The sequence below is a fragment of the Musca autumnalis genome, unplaced genomic scaffold, assembly GCF_047663935.1.
Source record: "Musca autumnalis isolate F117 unplaced genomic scaffold, ASM4766393v1 scaffold_2, whole genome shotgun sequence".
Lineage (NCBI taxonomy): Eukaryota > Metazoa > Arthropoda > Insecta > Diptera > Muscidae > Musca > Musca autumnalis.
The window spans coordinates 68652894-68673319 of record NW_027411755.1 but is presented as its reverse complement, the minus strand read 5'-3'; the positions used below and the strand labels follow the sequence as shown (position 1 = coordinate 68673319).

Genomic DNA, 20426 nt, shown 5'->3' with positions numbered 1-20426 from the left:
CATGCAATTTTTTCAATGAAATCACTCTAGTGTGGACCGGGACTAAGTGCGTCAAAGTGATGACAAAAAGCAATGTTGTGTAACAATCGCTACAGCTGCTACCTTAAACAGCCAACGTGGTTACTGTGACGATTTAAAATAATAAAATCGTTTCAACTCCTAAACAAAAGTTTTTTGTACGTAAAAAATCACAAGTAGCGGGAAAACCACCAACATGGCATCCCTGCACATGGTTGTTGTTCAAAAAGCGCCAACATAATGACGTAGAGCAACACATGCATTTTATAGCCATTTGAAATGCACTCGTTCTCTTAATATGGAAAATATTTCTTTCTTTTTTTTTTTCTTTCATCAAACTCGTCGAAAACAGCTGTTCCGTCGTTTGTTTTATTCAATTTGCCAAATACACATACAAAGTATAGAGTGGGTGAATTGCACGCGTTCGGTTGTGTTGCTGTGAAAATTATATACATAGTGCTTCTAAAAATAAATAACATATCCACCGAATATACAAAATATTGTTTTATTAATATGTCAATTTGTTTTTGAAAATATACAAACTATTTAAATTTGGTGTCGCAAAGTAGCAAGTAGCAATTTTGTTAGCCAGTGGTTTTTGTGTGGCTTATGGAAACATTTAATAAACATCAGCTGGCAATGGCTAAAGAGTGGGCAATTGAAAAGTGAGTATGAAGGAAAAGTACTTGAATACTATTCAAGAGAATAAAGACGCTCTTCGACTACAGAAATAAAATACTAGAGAGCAACAGATGTAATTTGTATACAGGGCGGCTGATGAATATTGGTACATTAATACATATCAATGAAATGTTTTTGAAGTCATATATCAATGTTGTTATAAAGTATGGTCTGTTCCAGAACTGCAAGAATCTACTAATTTTTACTATTTTTTCCGATTTCATAAAGGAAAAAATGTTATTTGTAGATTCTTCTGGAACACCCATGTAATAAAAATCATTACAAATTTCAGATTCGTTCCCGTTCTTTTTAGTAGTAAATTTCGCAAAAAACACGAACTATTAAAAATGATTTTCACTTCAAAATTTTTCCAAAATGTACTGGAAAGAAATAGCGGCAGAAACGTCAAAAAAAAAAAAACTGGAACAAATGTCAAAGTCGGCGTGGTAGCTAGGGATAGGTAAGTCGACTTTCGGATAATCTATTAATCGACTTTTGGCAGTCAAAAATCGTAGTCGACTTTTGTCTGGAGGGAAAATAGCATAATCGATTATCTTGTGATCGATTTTCGAGTTTGCCCATAAATAGGCGGTTTTACAGTTATATAGTCGATTATAATTGATTTTCTGCGGTTATGAAAAAGTCGAAAGTCGAGTTTTAAGACAACTGAACTAATCGCAAGACGGAAAAATCGCATTTTTAGTTTTAGACCAAAATCGAAAAGTCGTAAAAATCGATTATTGATTTCCATTACCCATCCCTAGTGCTAGCCAATCAGAATCCGGAAAACATGTTGCTCATTTTTGCTCGCTCAAATGTGTCATGTAAAAAGTTTCTAAAAATATCATTTTACAATTTTATGGTGTACGGGAAAGCGTTTTTGGAAAAAATGTGCATAATTGGACAAATTTGTAAATTTGAAAACGACTAAAGTCGTCATAACATTCCAAGAGATGTAATTTGTAATAGTAAAAGTTATCGTAAATAACTATTTCGGCATATGATGATAGGACAGTTAGGGAAATGTGTAATCTGTTGGCGTATTTGATGTGTGTATTCAGGGTAAGCAATAGTGATGGCCTTTTTAGTGGAAATCGTCCGCAAAATTTAAAGAATATTCAGAGATCTCTTATGGTGTTAACAGAGCAATGTTAAGGCTAAATTGAAATAGGAATTTAATAAAAAATGTAATTTAAGAATGAAACTACCAAAGGCCGATAGAAGGCAATCATCGTAGATTTTTAATGATGTTTAGAAGGACCGATAAATTGCAGTTAATCCACATTGTCACACTCACCTTTGGTGGTGGTTGCCAAACCGTCTTCAAATGATCCAGATTTTGGGCCACAACCATAGGCTTTAGTAAATCACCACCAGCACTGCCGATTATCTACGTTTACGTTTGTTTGTCGAAAGCGATGGGAAATTTGTTTTTGAAGCCAACTTTTGTATTGTAGTATACATATGTATATGGAAAAGAATACAGGAGAAGATAATTGTCTCATCCAATAAAAGATTTATTTAAAAAATAAGTCTGTTCGATAACTTCGCAAGCAAAAAGTACTTGCAAGTACTCAGCAAATTCTCAGTAACTTCTCTCAATGAATTTCATCTCTCTGGGCTAAAAATTTTCAGAATGTTATCGAACAACAATTTGCAATCACTTGCAAGAAGTCAGCTGATTTGACAAAGAAGAAGTTTGGCGGAAAAGATTTAATTTAATAATTGAAGGTTGTTAACGAAAATTAGTTGATTTTCCTAATTTTCAGTGGAACAAAGGGAAAAAAGATCTAGTGTGGTGTACCTCCTACTCCACGGATGCTCCGCTTTTGCTGGGATTTGATACATTTAAAATAAAAAAGTCTTCACAAACTACAAAAAAAGTTATTCTACTTACAATTTCGTATTCCATAATTTATTTAGTAATTTCTTCCTTTTTTTTTATCTGGAAATTATTTTAATAACCACATGTTTGTTTATGTTTTTTGCCAAGAATTGCAAAGTCCGCCACAAAACATTCGAATTTAAATCGACTGATCAAACTTGCAAATTCTTACAAGGAAAATTTTGCTTGGAAAAACTTGAAATTTCTCAGTAACAAAAGTCCAAAACTCTCCATAATTCTCTCTATTTTACTTTACAAATTTGTTATCGAACAGCATTTTGTAAAAGTTTGTAGAAATTTGTACAATCTTTTGCGTTATCGAACGGACCTAATTTCAGCGAGAGTCTAATATACCCGAGGAAAATGTTCAAAATATAAGCCCTTTTGAAATTGCACCCCAAAAATGAGTGAGCGAAATACACACATACATACATACATGTCTGCGTAAAAGCCATGAAAATATAAAATAACTTTTGGAAAGGCTATATGGTCTGAAATTAATTAAGCAATGCATGTTCTGAGAATGTACCAATTGCAAAGATAACGTCATAAAATATGGTTCGGATTCAGTTTCGCGTACAGTGTACCATCAGTGGTGTACAAAACAATTTCGCGGAAAGTAGTAACAGACCAGACGTATAATTTTAAGTCACTCGCAAAGAAGCAATAGAATGCACTGTAAGCAAACGGATTGAAACGTTGAATTCCAAATCTATTTCATTTTCAAAGCATACTTTTCTACTAATCATCCATACAATGTTTTAAATAACTTAAAAAAAACATAATTCTGAATGAAGTTTTAATCATAGTAGACTTTTCGGAGAATTCTGTTTGTAAATATCGTGTAGAAATACAAAGCACACACTTTGAGGCATCAAAAAAAGAAAATAGGTATGTATGTATAAAATGTTTAATTTTGTAGAGTGTCAGATTGCTTAAGACATGATGCTCCTTCGGAATATCTACATTTTAAAAGTGATTGTTGTACAAAAACAAAACCTATTTTTGCCAATGCATCAAACGCAAATTAAAAACCGTAACTTGGAATTTCACCACTGCAGGGCCCGGAAAAAAGTAGCGGGGATGGAATGCCTGCGAAGAGCTATAAATATATTGAAACGAAATAAGAGACAGATAGATATAATATTGAAAAGCTTCTGCCAAACGATTTACACCCAGCCCCGAAATCAATGCAAATTCATCAAGTTACTTGGAGAAACAAAAACCCCAATAAATATTTATTAGCTATTTATCATGCGATATGTACATTAGAAGTCCCCCTTGCAGTCACTGTGCCTTAAATCATAATAAATATTTCATTACACAAACTAATATTAAAAGGAACAAAAACAATGTACTTTGTATTTTTTATAAAATTTGAACTTCTTACTTTACTAAATCTATGTTGGTTTCACTATTTTTTCGTAGTACAGGGATTCTGTGGTTCTTTTTTTTTGTTATTTTACTAATAGTGTATATTAAATTAATTACTAAATATGGAGGATGTCTAGTAGTTTTTTCTTTTCCCGACAGTTCTCGAAATATAGAAAATACATTTACAATTTTTATTATTTACATTTTCATTTAACAGATAAACATTAACAGATTTATTATTTAATGAGGTGATTTTTAATGATTTTTTCTTAAATAGAATATTGAATGCATTATAACTTCAGAGTGCAACAGCCAAAATTATTAACCAAAACAGATTTGGAATGTCATTTTTTCTTAATCTATGTAAGAATACCGTTGATGTAGCATCAAAAAATTTTACGTATTTTTTTAATATGTAAAACTATATTTTAAAGATTTTCCTCTATGTATGTAAGTCTCGGTGGAACGTGCATCTTTCCGTGAATTCATATCAGAGCTTGACCATTTTCTGAATAACTTACACAGTAAAAATCTTCCTTTTAGATTTAGTATACATATGTATATTCCCAGCAAAATTTGAAGGGAGGGGTTCTATGCGATGACGAGATTTCATGGCATATTTTGCATTGGTTCAAAGCAAGTCGTGAAAGATCCGATCTTTTCATTAGCATTTAAACCCATGCAAAGGAAGTAGTGAAAGATCTGATCTTTTCATCAGCATTTGAATCATTTGTACAGATCACTATAAACAAACAAGTCGATTTGTACATCCCTATATGTAGCGACATCAAAGATGTCAATATTATAAGATAGGAAAAGTCAATTGTGAAAAGTTAACTGTAGAGGGAGTTAACCTATGTTGCTACGACATCATAGCAACATTCTGTTAAACGAAAACTGTTACTCATTGGAATATTGACAAGAAAAACATTAAAACTCAAATTTTACGGCGTTGACTTTTGTTTTTTTATTAAATAAAAAATAAGAAATAGTGAAGAAATAAATTTCAGCCACAAAACACCACGTTAATGTTTTCTGCCGCGAGAAATGGGAATCAAAAACGATTGGCATTGCTGTTATCAATTCCAGTGAGTTGTGTTGCCATCTGTAACCAAAATGTGGAACTATTAGCATATGTTTTTGGAAAATGCATTTGTTCGGGTCTTTATTGCTATACGTCTTTGGCGACATCAAAACAAAAGAGTATACATTTTCAAAATTGTTGTTATAAAATTACAAATTAAATGAGAAATTCGTAAAGGAGTGCTGTTGGAGTCCATGTCGAAATCTGAACTGGTGATGAGAAGATAATAGAAAAGCTTTTGTAAGATGAAACAAAATCAGTGGCTGAGAGTGGACGAAGTAAACTCTGTTGCGGTGCAGCGGCGGTAATTAAATTGAAATTTTGGGTGTAAACTTTATGCTGATAAATTAGTTCTAGTTATTTCATGAATTAATTTGAATTAATAAAGAAGAGTTTGTTTTGTCATGAAAATCATATTTCAATACAGAATTTTCCAAACAAGACATGAAAATGTCGTGCCAAAGGGTTGGTGAAAATTACATGTCAAAGCATTGGTCAAAATGACATGCTTAGGATCCGACAATGAATGTCATCTTAAGATCCGAAAATGAATGTCATCTTATGGTGGTCACGCTCATATAAAATTCATGAGTGATAATGCTAAAAAGATGACATGCCAGATCACTTGCACCCATGATTCAATAGCATCCTTGGCATCGAACATTTTGCTGGGTTAGTATTTATCTTGACTTCTTGTGGAACACTCAACGTCATATAGAAAACTTCAACTGTTATACAGTTTTGGTGACATGAACACATTTGTATATTGCAATTATATAAAGAGTTTGGCTAATAAATTGGGAAGGGATTACTATGCTGATGACTTGAGTGTATTTATTGGCGTCTCCGTTTCTAATTTGAAAGTTGTGCTGTTGCACAAAACTAAGGGAAAAACTTCAATTCTATTAACTCTTACTTATAACAAACATGTAAAGCATGGCTTACACTATCAAATTTGATTGCCAAGCCGATGAACTCCTTCTGTACGTGTGAGATTGAAAGTTTTCAATCAACATTCAAAATAATTTTTTGTAGAATCAACATGGGAGCAAAAAATAAAAAACTTCTAGCCGTCGCTGTGGCATTGCTCATTAAAAAAAGAAAACAACATAACAAGTCTTTGAAACGGAAAAAGCAACGCATTTGGACCAAAGAATGGCTACAAAATCGATATACGATTCAAAATCTGGTTGCCGAATTGCGGGAAACCTCTCCGAATGATTTTCGAAACTTTATGAGGATGAATATGTCCTGTTTCGATGAGTTATTATCCTTAATTGCGCCTTTAATTGAGAAACAGGATACACATTTAAGAAAATTAATTCCTCCGTGTCAGCGGTTGTCGGTTACATTGCGTTTTCTGGCCACAGGGTGCAAGTTTGAAACCTTGAAATTCAGTGCCGCTTTTTCAGCGCAGGCTATTGGAAGAATAGTTATTGAAACTTGTGAAGCACATTTCCACGAATGTCCAGAAAATATTTTTATTCCCTCTAGAACAATTTAAGCCCTAGGAAAATGTTTTAAGAAATTCGCGGGCGTCAATGATTAGCATGCGATCCAAAATGACGTGAATGCAATAGTATTCAAATTCCAAAGTCACACTTCTCTGAATTTAGTTGTGCCAGTGATCGTGCTAAAGTTAACTTTAGTTAAGACATGCATAATAATGTACCTACATTCATGCACCCGTTGAAGAAGGTACGCAAAGTATACCTGATTTAATGATTTTTTTGTAAAGGACATAACTGGCTATCCAGATAAATTATATGAATTTACCCAACTGAAACCATTTTTGAAGGTTGTATAAATATAGTTCATTTTAACGATCTACAACTCTATTGCCTATTATAACAATATTCTTTTTCCAGTCCACAAATATTTCAAGATTTTTTTCTGTGTGATACTCTAAATGCTATCTTGTCTGCTTTTGAGATTACTTCAAGATGAGCGAGGCCCCGTCCTTTAGTTCCTCCTCCACAAAAGTTCAAGATTTTAGCCCTCCCAGCAAGCATTTTTTATCGCCCATTACCCGAAGCAGTCACTCCCAGGCGATAGAAATACACTTCCGCGATCTCGCATTCTAATTGAAGTAGGCACACCGTTCGGGAAGAAATGAACCACGTCCACGACACTTCTTGTGAATGCCGCTTTCGAGACTTCCTAGAAGTACTTTTAGCGATAAAATTGGTTGTGACGAAAAAAAAAACATTTTTTTTCGTTTTTCATTTTATTTATTGTTACTCTTTTAATTTTTATTTTTTTACTATTCTAATTAACGTTCCAAATTACATACGTTTTTAAAAAACTATCGTTAGATGAAATTGCCATCTTCATTAATTTTTGTACTTTTAAAAATGTTATGTTGCATGGCCTGGGAATCAAACCCATGACCTTAAGAATGCAAAGCGATCATGCTTACCACTGCACCACCGTACCTTATAAACACAAGATAGACTAAAGTCTTATATTAGTTTAAGGTTGTACATGCCTCAAATGAACGTAAACAATCGAAGTGTCTGCATTGACCAGAGAAAGTGTCTGCCCATGCGATAGTCGTAAGTAGTAGCATTGTTAGTGTAAAAGAGCAATAATAGAATTTCGATCTCCTTTTCTGACACTAGGTAGTTATTCAAGAAGTTCAAAAAGGGGCAGCAATGCAATTGTTATTGTAAAATGATAAAGTATCGCTATTTTCTAGAATAGAAGTTTAGAAAGCTTTGTAGTTCACTAAACAAAGTAGCAAATTTTTCAGAAACCCCGTAAAGTAGTGTCCTTGATATTAAACAAGTCAAAAAGTATTAATCGGCTTTTCCGACAGAGGTATACCCTCAGTCCTCAGTGTGTGACAAAAGGTAATGAAGCAAACCTAACATGGGTTGGTTTTTTCCCAATAAATTACTGATGTAGAATAAGTGGAGCAATGTGGCCAATCTTCGATCTTGTGAAAATCAGGTTTCGGTTTATCTGTTTGAAATTTTTCGTGCACACCAGTCAACCAGATTGATGGATATGTTCATAGGATATTTAGGTCCATCACTGCTTTTTTGTACAGTCATATGCTGATGGTAGCGAATGGACAAATTCGTTAATGTTAGTTACTGCAAAGTTATATTTTCGATCTTCCATTGAATTGAATCTGCAGAACGTTCTGTGTCGCCAGTTGGTCTAGCTGATGCTACCAGTCATTGTGAGACAACACCGGCCCTCTCATTATTTATAACATGGAATTTTTATTAATTAATCGTTATACTGATCTGTTTATAATGAATGCGCAGCATTTTATTTGGACAACAAAAATATGTAAACAAAATTTATAAACAAAAAATATTGCACTATAAAACGTGGAATATTATTTAAAAGATGCAAAATAATCGGCACAAGATAATCCCGAAATTGTATCCGAGTTTTAAGTTGTGGTTTCATTTCCTGGAGTATAAATTGTTTCAAACTTTGTAGCGTTTTCCATTATTTGGATTATTCTGCGTTGTGTTAGGTTGCCACACTCTCCCTCAAATAAAATATCGTTTATGCATTTCTCCGCAAGTAGTTGCTGTATTCGTTCCATATTCCTTACTTTAAAAGCCACGGTTTCTCCTAACCGATCGAAATTGTCAGATGACTTGCTTAACTCTTTTTTTTACGATTTAAAGCAACTCATCTTCATCTTCAAGCACTTTCTTTCGCTTCAGGGGATTATTGATCTTTTTCTACAAATAAAAAACTAGATTAAAAAAATTTTTGTCTTTTAGGTTCCTTCAACAGAAGAATAATGGACTATAATTCGGCAATTTGATTTGAAGAAAAATGGAATTTTCCTAATTGCATTGGGGCCGTAGACGGGAAACATATTGCAATTAGGAAACCCCCTGGAAGTGGTTCCTATTATTATAATTACAAAGGATTTCCCAGCATAGTTTTAATGGCCGTGGTAGACGCAAATTATCAATTTATTGTGGCGGATGTAGGGACAAATGGTAGGGTGTCGGATGGGGTGTTTTCTCCAACACAAGCTTTGGAAAAGCCTTAAAAGGAAAAGAACTAAACCTACCTTCACCCAAAAAACCCAATTTATGCAACAAGGAGTTACCGTATGTTCTGGTTGGAGACGAAGCATTCCCCCTTTGAGAAAATTTATTAAAACCCTATCCGCATACTTCTTTAAGTCCAAAAGAAAGAATTTTCAACTATCGCCTAAGTAGGGCAAGAAGGATAGTGGAAAATGTATTTGGAATTATGGCATCCAGATTCGGGGTGCTTCAAAATGCAATTGGTACTTTAAAACATAATACAATCAATGTGAATAAATACTTATACACATCATTCTCTGTAGGACTATGCCCCGAAAAGGTAAAAATAATCGTATTAAAATGTTGCTATCTGCACAATTTTTTGCGAAGGAAATGCCAAGCGGAATATATCCCTCAAACTTGCGTTGATCGAGAAGACATAAACAGTGGAATGATCAATGATGGTTCTTGGAGAAATATTGCAAACCTAAACTCATTGTTACCAAGCCAAGCAAGGAATGCTTCCCAAATTGCGAAAGACACAAGAAACGATTTTGCAGAGTACTTTGTAAATGAGGGTCAAGTACCTTGGCAATCAAAGTTTATATAAATATTAACACACATTATGTATTGAAAAACATCTTTACATACATTAAACAATTGCATTAGTATTTTCTTTCTTTTCTTTTGGCAGCGGATTTCGGTAAGGAAGTATGTACTTCCCAATAAAAATCAGCTTTTAAAAGCAAAATATATGAGGCATATGCAGGAAGGTATTAAAAGGAGAATTACTATAGTTCATACTTCAGTATATACTAAATCGTTATAACTATTATTGAATGGTTTGGTATTTACGGAGATGAACAGGAAAAAGTAAACAAACTATAACTTTTATGATTTTCACCTTTAAAAATTGTTCAACTATATGATGTAGGAGGATATTTTTTGAAATCTTAGGTACATTTCTGATATTGGTTGTTTCCTCCAATTTGAAACAGTATGGACTTTGGCGATTTTGAACTTCTAGATGAAGTTTTATGGATTTTATGTATTTTTGTTCTTAATGGGAAGAGCTACAACTTTGTCTCCGACAGTCAATCAAAGTACTTAAGGGTTTGGAAGATATGATCCTGACACAATGATCGCTTTTTTGCATCAAAGCCTCAGATATGTGTTGGCCCACAACCGCGAAACTTGACGAGAAAGGGAGAACGGTGTTCTATAACAGACAGTGTAATACCAATCGAAGTTTATCAAAGATTCTTATTTTCGTCTGCGATAAACATAAAACTAAACCTCCAAACTTCTTGACCACAATATTTCAATTCAATCATACAAACCGTATTGTGTTCAACCGTCAGATCAATCGTGCTTATAGGCTTGCTAGGCGTTTCGCTGTCGCGTAAAAATTCCATGGCGCTGAAATAGTACAAGCCTGGTTCAAATGCCTCATCTGCCCCGGCCCCACTCCTTGTTTGATCCTCAATTTTTTTTTTTAATTCACGTCTGAAATTTGTTCGTAGAACATTTATCCTCTTTTTCATATCCTCCATTGAGGCTTCTGGATAAAGTTCTTTGTATTTTAATAATAATTGCTCATATTCTGCGTTTTTTCTATTGCGGTCTTTATATTCCTTACAGAAAACGTTCCACAGCGCAGGGAAAGATCGATAAAAATCGATGAAATGGATTATGAATTCCTTCTCATTCATATTTTACGAAAAAACAAACAAATCACAATTAAATTCAAATTAATCAATTAATAATTAAAACAGGAATGACAATTTAAATGAATAATATTCCTTTTTGACAATTTTGAATATGAACCATATTCATCAGTTTGATGGGGTGTCATTTTCAATATCAAAACTATTTTCCAAAAGGAACTAGTTCCTTAATATAGTTCCAAATAGTTCCGAGACCGATATAGTTCAATGAATCTTTCTCTTTCGTCGTTATTTTTGTTTCCTTCGTTCCGAATAGTTCCGAAACCGAAATAGTTCGGCAAATCTTTCTTTCACATCGTTTGGCGTATTAATTGACATATAAATTAATAGTAGCGATGTAACGTGCATGTGATTTACTTTTATTTAACAATGTGGCAGCATCTGAATAATAAACGAAACGAACTAGAAAGTGTGGAATTAAAGGAAGGAGAATGAAAGGAACAATTGCTCTGGTCCAGAACCTGCAAGAAGCTACTATTTATTTTTATTTATTTCAAATATTTATTATAATAAAAATTACAATAAAATTATATAAAAATAGCACTAGCATCTAAGGCTGTCGGCTAAAAGAAGTTACTATTTTTTACTACGATAACATTTTTTCGTTTATGTTATCGGAAAAAATAGTAAAAATTAGTAGATTTTTGCAGTACTGGAACAGACCATATATGAATGCAAGAACTGGATATAGTTCCAATAGTTCCTTGTCCGTAATAGTTCGTTGGAACTAGTTCGTTCCGGAACTACACAACTCTAGAAATTGTTGTCGCCATATTATATAAAATTAGCTATTGTTAAGAAATTTATAGAAATCACAAGGTATTTTTAGACTGAACGAGATCTTTCCAAACTGAGCAACGACAATATTAAAAACTGCACTTTTGCTGTATAATATTAAATATGTAGTTGTTGAGTTCATAAAAGTTGTCATTGATAATGTTTTGGAACATTATAGGGTATGTATTGATGAAGCACGTGTAGTGATAAATGTCATACTCAAAAACTTCAATGAATTTAAAATAACCATTGTTTAGCTTTCATTTGGATGATTTTGAATCAATTACTAACAGAATGAATGAATGAATGAATAAACACGGAGAACGATTTCATACAATCACCATGACTGTGGAAAAAATGTAAATCAAACAATATTGCCTCAACAATAAAATGAGAAATTGCCCCAAGTTTGGGATGATTTTGCGTTATGAAATTTTAACCCAAAAAATATTTGTTTTTATTATTTAAAGCTTTGATGTTCGGATTTCGCAAATTGGATGTGTAAGCAGAACAACATTTCAAGTGTTTGCACGAAAGCATCACACTATTGGCTAAATTGTCCTTGCATACTACATATGTATTATCTATCGTTGTCGTTTTTATTTTCCGCGGGAATCTCTTATCCAGAAAGATTTTCCTCGCCTGAATTTTCTTCAAAAATATTTTTGGCGGCAATTTGTTCCGCTATTGTTTTTTTATGCTATTCGTGAGAGAAAAGCGGCCACTGCGATTTTGTCCTCACTCAATAATTTTGTGGTTTCCTCTATCAAGGTGTCCCTTACCACACTATTTTTTGCGGTATTTTTTGTAGGATAAGACACTTTCCCTACGAATAGAGCAAATCTTCAACACGAACTTCGATACTTTTATTAACGAGATACATTTTCTCGATACACCGTTATAGGCTTCGACGGCCGAAGTAGCAAGTGTGCTTTGATTATGCACATTAAAGTTTTCGCAACCGAACTGAAAATAATCTTTATTTATTCTTTATTATGGTGTTCTGTTTAACTTTCTTTGTTGTCTATTTAGTTCAAATCTAGTAAATACCTTTTAACAAAGTTGCAGTTGACCAATCGAGCAAATACTTCCCACATTTTTCAGATTTGGATGACAGTATATAAATCTGAATAGCCCTTATAGCGGTATTAGCCGATTTCAGATATTTTGATTTCAGATTTAACTTGGAATATAGAGCTCTCAATGGTACGGAAACTTCCCCACCAAAAATTGTGGACAGAGGTCCATGTTTTGGTATGGTTCTCATATAGCAGTATTTCCCGATTTCGGGTACTTTGTCTTAATTTCTAGCTTAAATTGGCTGTAACTTGCCATTTGGAGTTCACAATGATACAGCAAAAATTGTGGACATAGGTCCAGGTTTTGGTAAAGCCCCCCATCGATACCACTCGATCTCAAGCATTTTAAAGTTTTATTTTTGTATTTAGAGGTTGTATGGAGGGGGATGTTAGGAACATCCAGCCCCCTCTCAACTTTTCCTTTCCACCATCAGTCTATAGTAGGGGTGAGCACGCCTGTGTGCTAGCACTGGGGAGGGTGAGCACGCCTGTGTGCTAGCAATGGGGAGAGTGTCTTACCACTACTAATACACCAAATATTCTGAGCACCCCTGGTCCACAGCAACATCATTGTCATCATTAGATAACTGTCGTGCAGATATGCAGCATTTATAGAGGTCCGAATAATCGCAGCAACGTAATGCAAAACTAATACAAGATTCATTACGTCATGCACTACATAAGCATATGGAAAAAACACCTGAACAAAATGTATTACTTCATTTAACACAAAGAGAAATCGAAACATCCAAGGAGCATGTAGGAAGTTTACTACAAAAACGATCTAGAATTTCACCAAAGAATACATCAAAAATAAGCTTCGAAAACTCTATCAACGTTTTCTGTGATATACTTATTGAGGCTAAGAGAAAATTTATTTGTTAGTGCTTAGTGCATTTATAAATAAAAACTGTAACATATTTTTTTATTATATACTTATTTTATTCAGGGTGCCACCGTGGTGCAAAGGCATGCACGTCCGCCTTGCACGCTGAAGGTCGCGGGTTCGATTCCCCGGCAAGACAACATAAAACATTTTTCAGCGGTGGCAAAATACCCGTCAGTAGTGGTGGCGACATTTCCTGAGTATTTCAGCCATGTTAAACTTCTCTACAAAAGTGGTGTCTTAAGACACGCCGTTCGGACTCGGCGATAAATAGTCCCATATCATTGAGCAAATATGAATCGGGGTGCACTCATTGATATGAGAGAAGTCTCCTTTGTCCCTTCAGGGATGTTTGTGGAACAATTATAAACTTATTTTATTCTATAACAATACAATTTAACAACCTTTTTAAGCATTGGCTTTCAAAATATTGTACATTTTTGAAAAGCGTCTTTCGCCATTCATGACATTGATATCCACTCTGACTTGACGAACCCATTATTAATCTTTTATCGATGCCAATTTCTTTGCCCTTGTTTTCCATTCTTGAAATACTTTACTTTTTCAAGTTAAGTTGTGACAATATTGATTAAAAATGGGAGAAAACTAAAAAAAAAACAAGTAAGAAAAGCGTTAAGTTCGGTCGGGCCGAACTTTTTATACCCTCCACCACAAATTTCAGCCATTTCGGTGGATTAACGTGGCCACAACTTTCAAAATACCGAAATTCGGAAGGTACCGTTCTATGGGGGCTATATGATGGCGTGGCCCTATACCTACAAATTTCTGGGGGAAAGTTTTATACGCCTAAAGAAGACTAAATACCAAATTTCAGCCATCTCGGTGTGATAATGAGGCTAAAACGTTCAAAATATCGAAAATCGGGAGATATTGTATTATGGGGGCTATATCAACACGTGGACCTATATAAACATTTTATGGTAGAAATGTTTCTTAGCCTCTGGAAACACAAAATACAAAGTTACAACCGATTCTTTGGTCAAATGGGTCTAATACATTCAAAATATATTAAAATGACGCGTACTTTATAAGGGGCCTTATTTGGCGGCTATACCAAAACGTGGACCTATATAACCCAACTTTGGTAGGAATGTTTTCTGGCCTCTGAAGACACAAAATACCAAATTACAACCAATTCTGTTGTCAAATGAGTCTAATACATTCAAAATATATTAAAATGACGCGTACTTTATATGGGGCTTATATGGGGGCTATACCAAAACGTGGACCTATATAACCCAACTTTGGTAGGAATATTTTTTGGCCTCTGGAGACACAAAGTACCAAATTACAACCAATTCGGTGGTAAAATGGGCCAAATATCTTAAAAATTCCTTAAAACGACGACGCGTCACGCGTCATTTTGTATGGGGGCTATACGAAAGCGTGGACCTACATAGCCCGCTTTCAATACCAAAAGTCCTACGTAAATATAACATATTTTCCCAAAATTTCATCAACCTACGTCAATCCGTTCGGACGCTAGAGTGATTTCCACAGACGGACAGACGGACAGACGGACGGACATGGCTATATCGATGTAGAATTGCACGCTGATCAAGAATATATATACTTTGTGGGGTCTACAATGATTATTTCGAGTAGTTACAAACGTAGTGACAAACTTAATATACCCCCATCCTATGGTGGAGGGTATAAAAAATAAAAAAAACTAACGGTATTATTGCAACATACAAAGTGAACGCAGACTTTTTGGGGCTCTAATTTAGTAGTTGTAACACTTTTTACCGTTATCTTCGTAATAATAATATATTTTCTGGAATTTTTCGTTTTATTCTGGTACTAAAGAGTGCCAATAACATATTTATGAAAGAATACCTGATCTCATTTACCTATTTATTAGAGTTTTAGCATCATTTTTGAAAAGTAGTAAGGTGAACGCAGACTTTCTGGGCTAAGTGTATGTCCAATTTCGTTTGGGCAGGAATATAGGTGTCTCGGCGTGCCTCTTCCATTTTTGAGCCCATTTTATCCAATAACAAGTAAGAAAAGCGTTAAGTTCGGTCGGGCCGAACTTTTTATACCCTCCACAACAAATTTCAGCCATTTCGGTGGATACCGTTCTATGGGGGCTATATGATGGCGTGGACCTATACCTACAAATTTCGGGGGGAAAGTTTTATACACCTAAAGAAGACTAAATACCAAATTTCAGCCATGTCGGTGTGATAATCAGACTAAAACGTTCAAAATATCGAAAATCGGGAGATATTGTATTATGGGGGCTATATCAACACGTGGACCTATATAAACAGTTTTATGGTAGAAATGTTTCTTAGCCTGTGGAAACACAAAATACAAAGTTACAACCGATTCTTTGGTCAAATGGGTCTAATACATTCAAAATCTATTAAAATGACGCGTACTTTATAAGGGGTCTTATATGGGGGCTATACCAAAACGTGGACCTATATAACGCAACTTTGGTAGGAATATTTTCTGGCCTCTGGAGACACAAAATACCAAATTACAACCAATTCTGTTGTCAAATGAGTCTAATACATTCAAAATATATTAAAATGACGCGTACTTTGGTAGGAATATTTTTTGGCCTCTGGAGACACAAAGTACCAAATTACAACCAATTCGGTGGTAAAATGGGCCAAATATCTTAAAAATTCCTTAAAACGACGACGCGTCATTTTGTATGGGGGCTATACGAAAGCGTGGACCTACATAGCCCACTTTCAATACCAAAAGTCCTACGTAAATATAACATATTTTCCCAAAATTTCATCAACCTACGTCAATCCGTTCGGACGCTAGAGTGATTTCCACAGACGGATAGACGGACGGACATGGCTATATCGATGTAGAATTGCACGCTGATCAAGAATATATATACTTTGTGGGGTCTACAACGATTATTTCGAGTAGTTACAAACGTAGTGACAAACTTAATATACCCCCATCCTATGGTGGAGGGTATAAAAACAGGAAAGATTCTTTATTAACTCGAAAACTGACAACAAATCTGGAAAAAATTGAATTCACTGACTATGTTTATCAAATATGTATACAATTTAGTTTCTTACCTCTCTTCTAGAAATTCGCGGAATGTTTTGTGTTCTGTTATTAAAATTAATTGCAATTGTACCAAACATCTTGAATTCATGTACATTTATTTTTATTTTGACACAACTTCGTGTTTATAAAAAGACTGTTTATATATTTCATTTTTAATCCGGCTCGAAGGACCATTTTTGAGTAAAAAAACTACAACCGTCTCGTGGGGTTGTAAATTCTAATCTAATTTTTTTTTCAAGATAAAATGAATCTTAAGAACTAAGTTACAAAATAATTCTTAGCCTATCTTCTCTTATTCTATGCTCTTATTACTACAAGAACCTCTTCCCTTGCTGAGTGCATTATCACTTGGGCGATGCCTTTATTATAAATGCACCCCATCCGTTCACATAAACTGCTATCTCTTATGCTCTACTTAACTAAAATACATAGATTTTTATTGCCCATGGTACTTAAATATTTTATGATCGAACATATTAATAGAAAATGTTGCTGCTGGAAAACTGACTGATTAAAATATTTTCCAATATTACACGAAGTTCCCCAACAGCACAACCATTACTAAATCATGTACAAATAATTTGTACATTCTCCGCCGCGGCTTAAAGTGAGAGTAGTGGATTATCTAACATTATAACAAAATGGAGAATGAAAAAAGTATTACTTAAATTAAAATAAAATCTAAATATAATTATTAGAAAAAAAATTAAATATAATTACTCTAGGTCACTGCACCAATGACATTCTTTTTTAAAGCTCTTCTCCAACGATGAAAACCGTTGTATACTCCTTTCGGCAATGACTCTCTCCTATGTTGCTTGAGTTTGATCGGTTCTTTATCGCCATCTCTTAAATTGCTTTCATTCCCGTCATCAGTTTTATCGAATATTTTTTCGTTCCCGTCATGCAGCCCGACTTCCGTTAATTCATCAATTGATCCTGGGGACATATTATTGGGATGTGTCCATTCACTGCACTTTTCCTGGCTGTGGGTTTCAATCACCGGTTGTAGACATGTTCCGTTCTCCATTCGTAGTTGTTCCATTAGTTCATTTTCTTCTTCTGGAGTGTCTTGATTGACTGCATCTTTGCTATTCACAAATTCTTCCACAACTCTTTCTTCATCACTGTTTCCTGTGTCTGATCCAGCCGTCTTATTCAAATCATCTTCACAGATATCGACCTCACTCTTTTCACTGCTGGTTACAAAACATTCCAATTTGCCAAAAAAGTCCTTGCCACTCAATAGTTTGTTGTATGCAGCAATTTCTAGATCCAATGAACTTTCCATGTCCGTTAGAAGTTGTTCATCTCGCATCTTTTGCACCATCGCATTATGTAAACGCTGCAATTCAGCTTCCAATTGTTGTAATTTGATTTCACTTGCTTTGTAGACACCATTATTTTTATGTAATTTTTGATGGACTTCTTCTAGTTGTTCTTCTAATTGTTGATTACGATTTTGTAATTCTTCATAGGAAGACTGCAATGCATTAAACTTTACAGGAACATCCGCAACAACGTTCTTAAATTCTGCTATCACCTCATGGAGGCATCTAACCTCACACAATAACGCTTTTTTGTCGGTGCATTCTTTATAGAGCTGTGTTTCCAGCTGTTGAGTTCTTTTCTTTTGGATACAATCGATTTGTTCGTACGATTGTTCCATTTCCGCTATCTTCAACTTCAGCATTTTCACCTCGTTGAAGAGGTGTGTATTTTCTTGTTGCGCGACGTCGAGATTACATTTGGTTTCTTTCAGCTCTGTGTGCAGTTTTTCCAAAAACCTATTATCTTCATCCATGGCTCTTGCTTCCTCAACCTGGGAGGTATCTTCGGGTTGACCGTGGTCTTCAAAATTTTCCTCAAAATGAGGACTTGCCGGCGGCCAACTCTCCAGCTCTTTATATTTTCGGCTGGACACGGCAATGCACCCGTCACATTCGCAGTTGTGAGGGTAGAAGATCCAGTATCTTTCAGCCATATGTAGTATCTCCATTGAATCCTCCTCCCACATCTTATCCTGTCTACCTTTGTCTACGGGACAGACTATTTCTCCTTGGAATAAAGCCTGGAAAACCTTCACCAATTCTCTAAGGCGGATTTGCGCATCTTCGGCTAATTTTAATCGGCCTTCTAGCTCTCTATTTCGAGCAGTTAGTTTATTCAGCATATCTCCTTCCATGATTGTTTTTTTTTTTTCTTAATTGGGACCTTTGCCTCTTTTCAATAGTAACGATGGGACTTTATGTCCTCTTTTAATTTTTTTTCGAGTGGGACTTTTATAGTCCTCCTTTCTATAAATTTCTTAGGTTTATTTTTTAAGTTGGGACCACCATATGTCCTCTTTTCCAATTTATATTTTGTGTGCCCTTTTGCGTATTTTTCCTTTTTTATCTATAAATTTGTACTTCAATTTTACGTTTTTAATTTTTGTCTATATTTTTGCTTCTTCCTTTTTGGCTTTTTATTTTTTTAATTTTGTATTAACTTTACGCTCTCTTTTCTCGGCACCTTATTTAAATTATATTTGTTGTATTTACCTCCTTTTTCTTTGTTATATTCTTGATCTCTGTTTTTTATTTATTTTTGTTTTAATTTATGATTTTTCTTTTATTTTCTTTTTCTCTTTGAAGGATCACTGTAGTCCTTCTTCTCTTCCTTTTTAGAGTAGAACCGCTTCGTTTTTTTTAAGTGTATATTTTTCCAATATTTTATTCTTTTTAATTTTGTGGCCACTGGTTCTAATTTTCTCGAAGGACCCTGTGTATATATTTTATGTTTATTCCCGCTCGAAGGACCATGTTTATATATTTTATTTTTAATCCGGCTCAAAGGACCATGTTTGAGTAATAAAACTACAACTGTCTCGTGGGGTTGTAAATTCTATTCTAATTTTATTCAAGATAAAATGAATCTTAAGAACTAAGTTACAAAATAATTCTTAGCCTATTTTCTCTTATTCTATGCTCTTATCACTACAAGAACCTCTTCCCTTGCTGAGTGCATTATCACTTGGGCGATGCCTTTATTATCAATGCACCCCAGCCGTTCACATAAACTGCTATCTCTTATGCTCTACTTATCTAAAATACATAGATTTTTATTGCCCATGGTACTTAAATATTTTATGATCGAACATATTAATAGAAAATGTTGCTGCTGGAAAACTGACTGATTAAAATATTTTCCAATATTACACGAAGTTCCCCAACAGCACAACCATTACTAAATCATGTACAAATAATTTGTACAAAGAAAAGATGTACCCTCATTTTGAAATATGTAATTCCATTGAAAATTATTCAGAGAGATGCCAAAATATAAACATTGTTAATAATGGTTTAAAATAGGTCTGCTCACACACATACAAATACATTTTGTTGTGTTGGTTTTGAAATACACAAATTTCAATGTTTTCATTTTGCCTCTGTAGCACTGTTGGGCAGAAATGCTCAGCCTCATACACAAAAGTGTAAAAAATACATGAGTCTCTCGCAATTTGCCCACCATTGCTCTGTAGACTCTGAGAAATATTGGACAAGTTTTTTTTTTATTTTATGTTTCAAAATGTTGAAACTTATTCTTGTTTGATGTGCCTGCAGCGTGCGAAATGAAACAAACGATATGTTGCTGTTGAGTGCTTTATTACGAGTGATTATTCTTTCGTATGTATTTTTTTAAGGCGGCCATCAGACCATCTGCTTTTTCACGTGTATGTTGTCACTTTGGGTATACTAATATACAGAACAGCTGATGTCATACATGTGAAAAAGCAGATGGTCTGATGATGGCCTAATTGGAGAGGATATACTATTGTTTTGTTTTGCTTTCCAGGC

The 20426-nt window shown here is 34.4% G+C and overlaps 1 protein-coding gene across 1 annotated transcript in view; it reads left to right on the top strand.

Moving 5' to 3' along the window:
* The first annotated feature begins 377 nt into the window (after positions 1-377).
* The window catches only part of LOC141394047 (uncharacterized), a 63032-nt gene continuing 42983 nt past the window's right edge, over positions 378-20426 (top strand). Inside the window, exon 1 of the mRNA XM_073967851.1 lies at positions 378-683. Coding sequence (XP_073823952.1) covers positions 628-683 — 56 coding nt within the window. The 5' untranslated portion in view covers positions 378-627. The remainder of the gene's footprint in view (positions 684-20426) is intronic.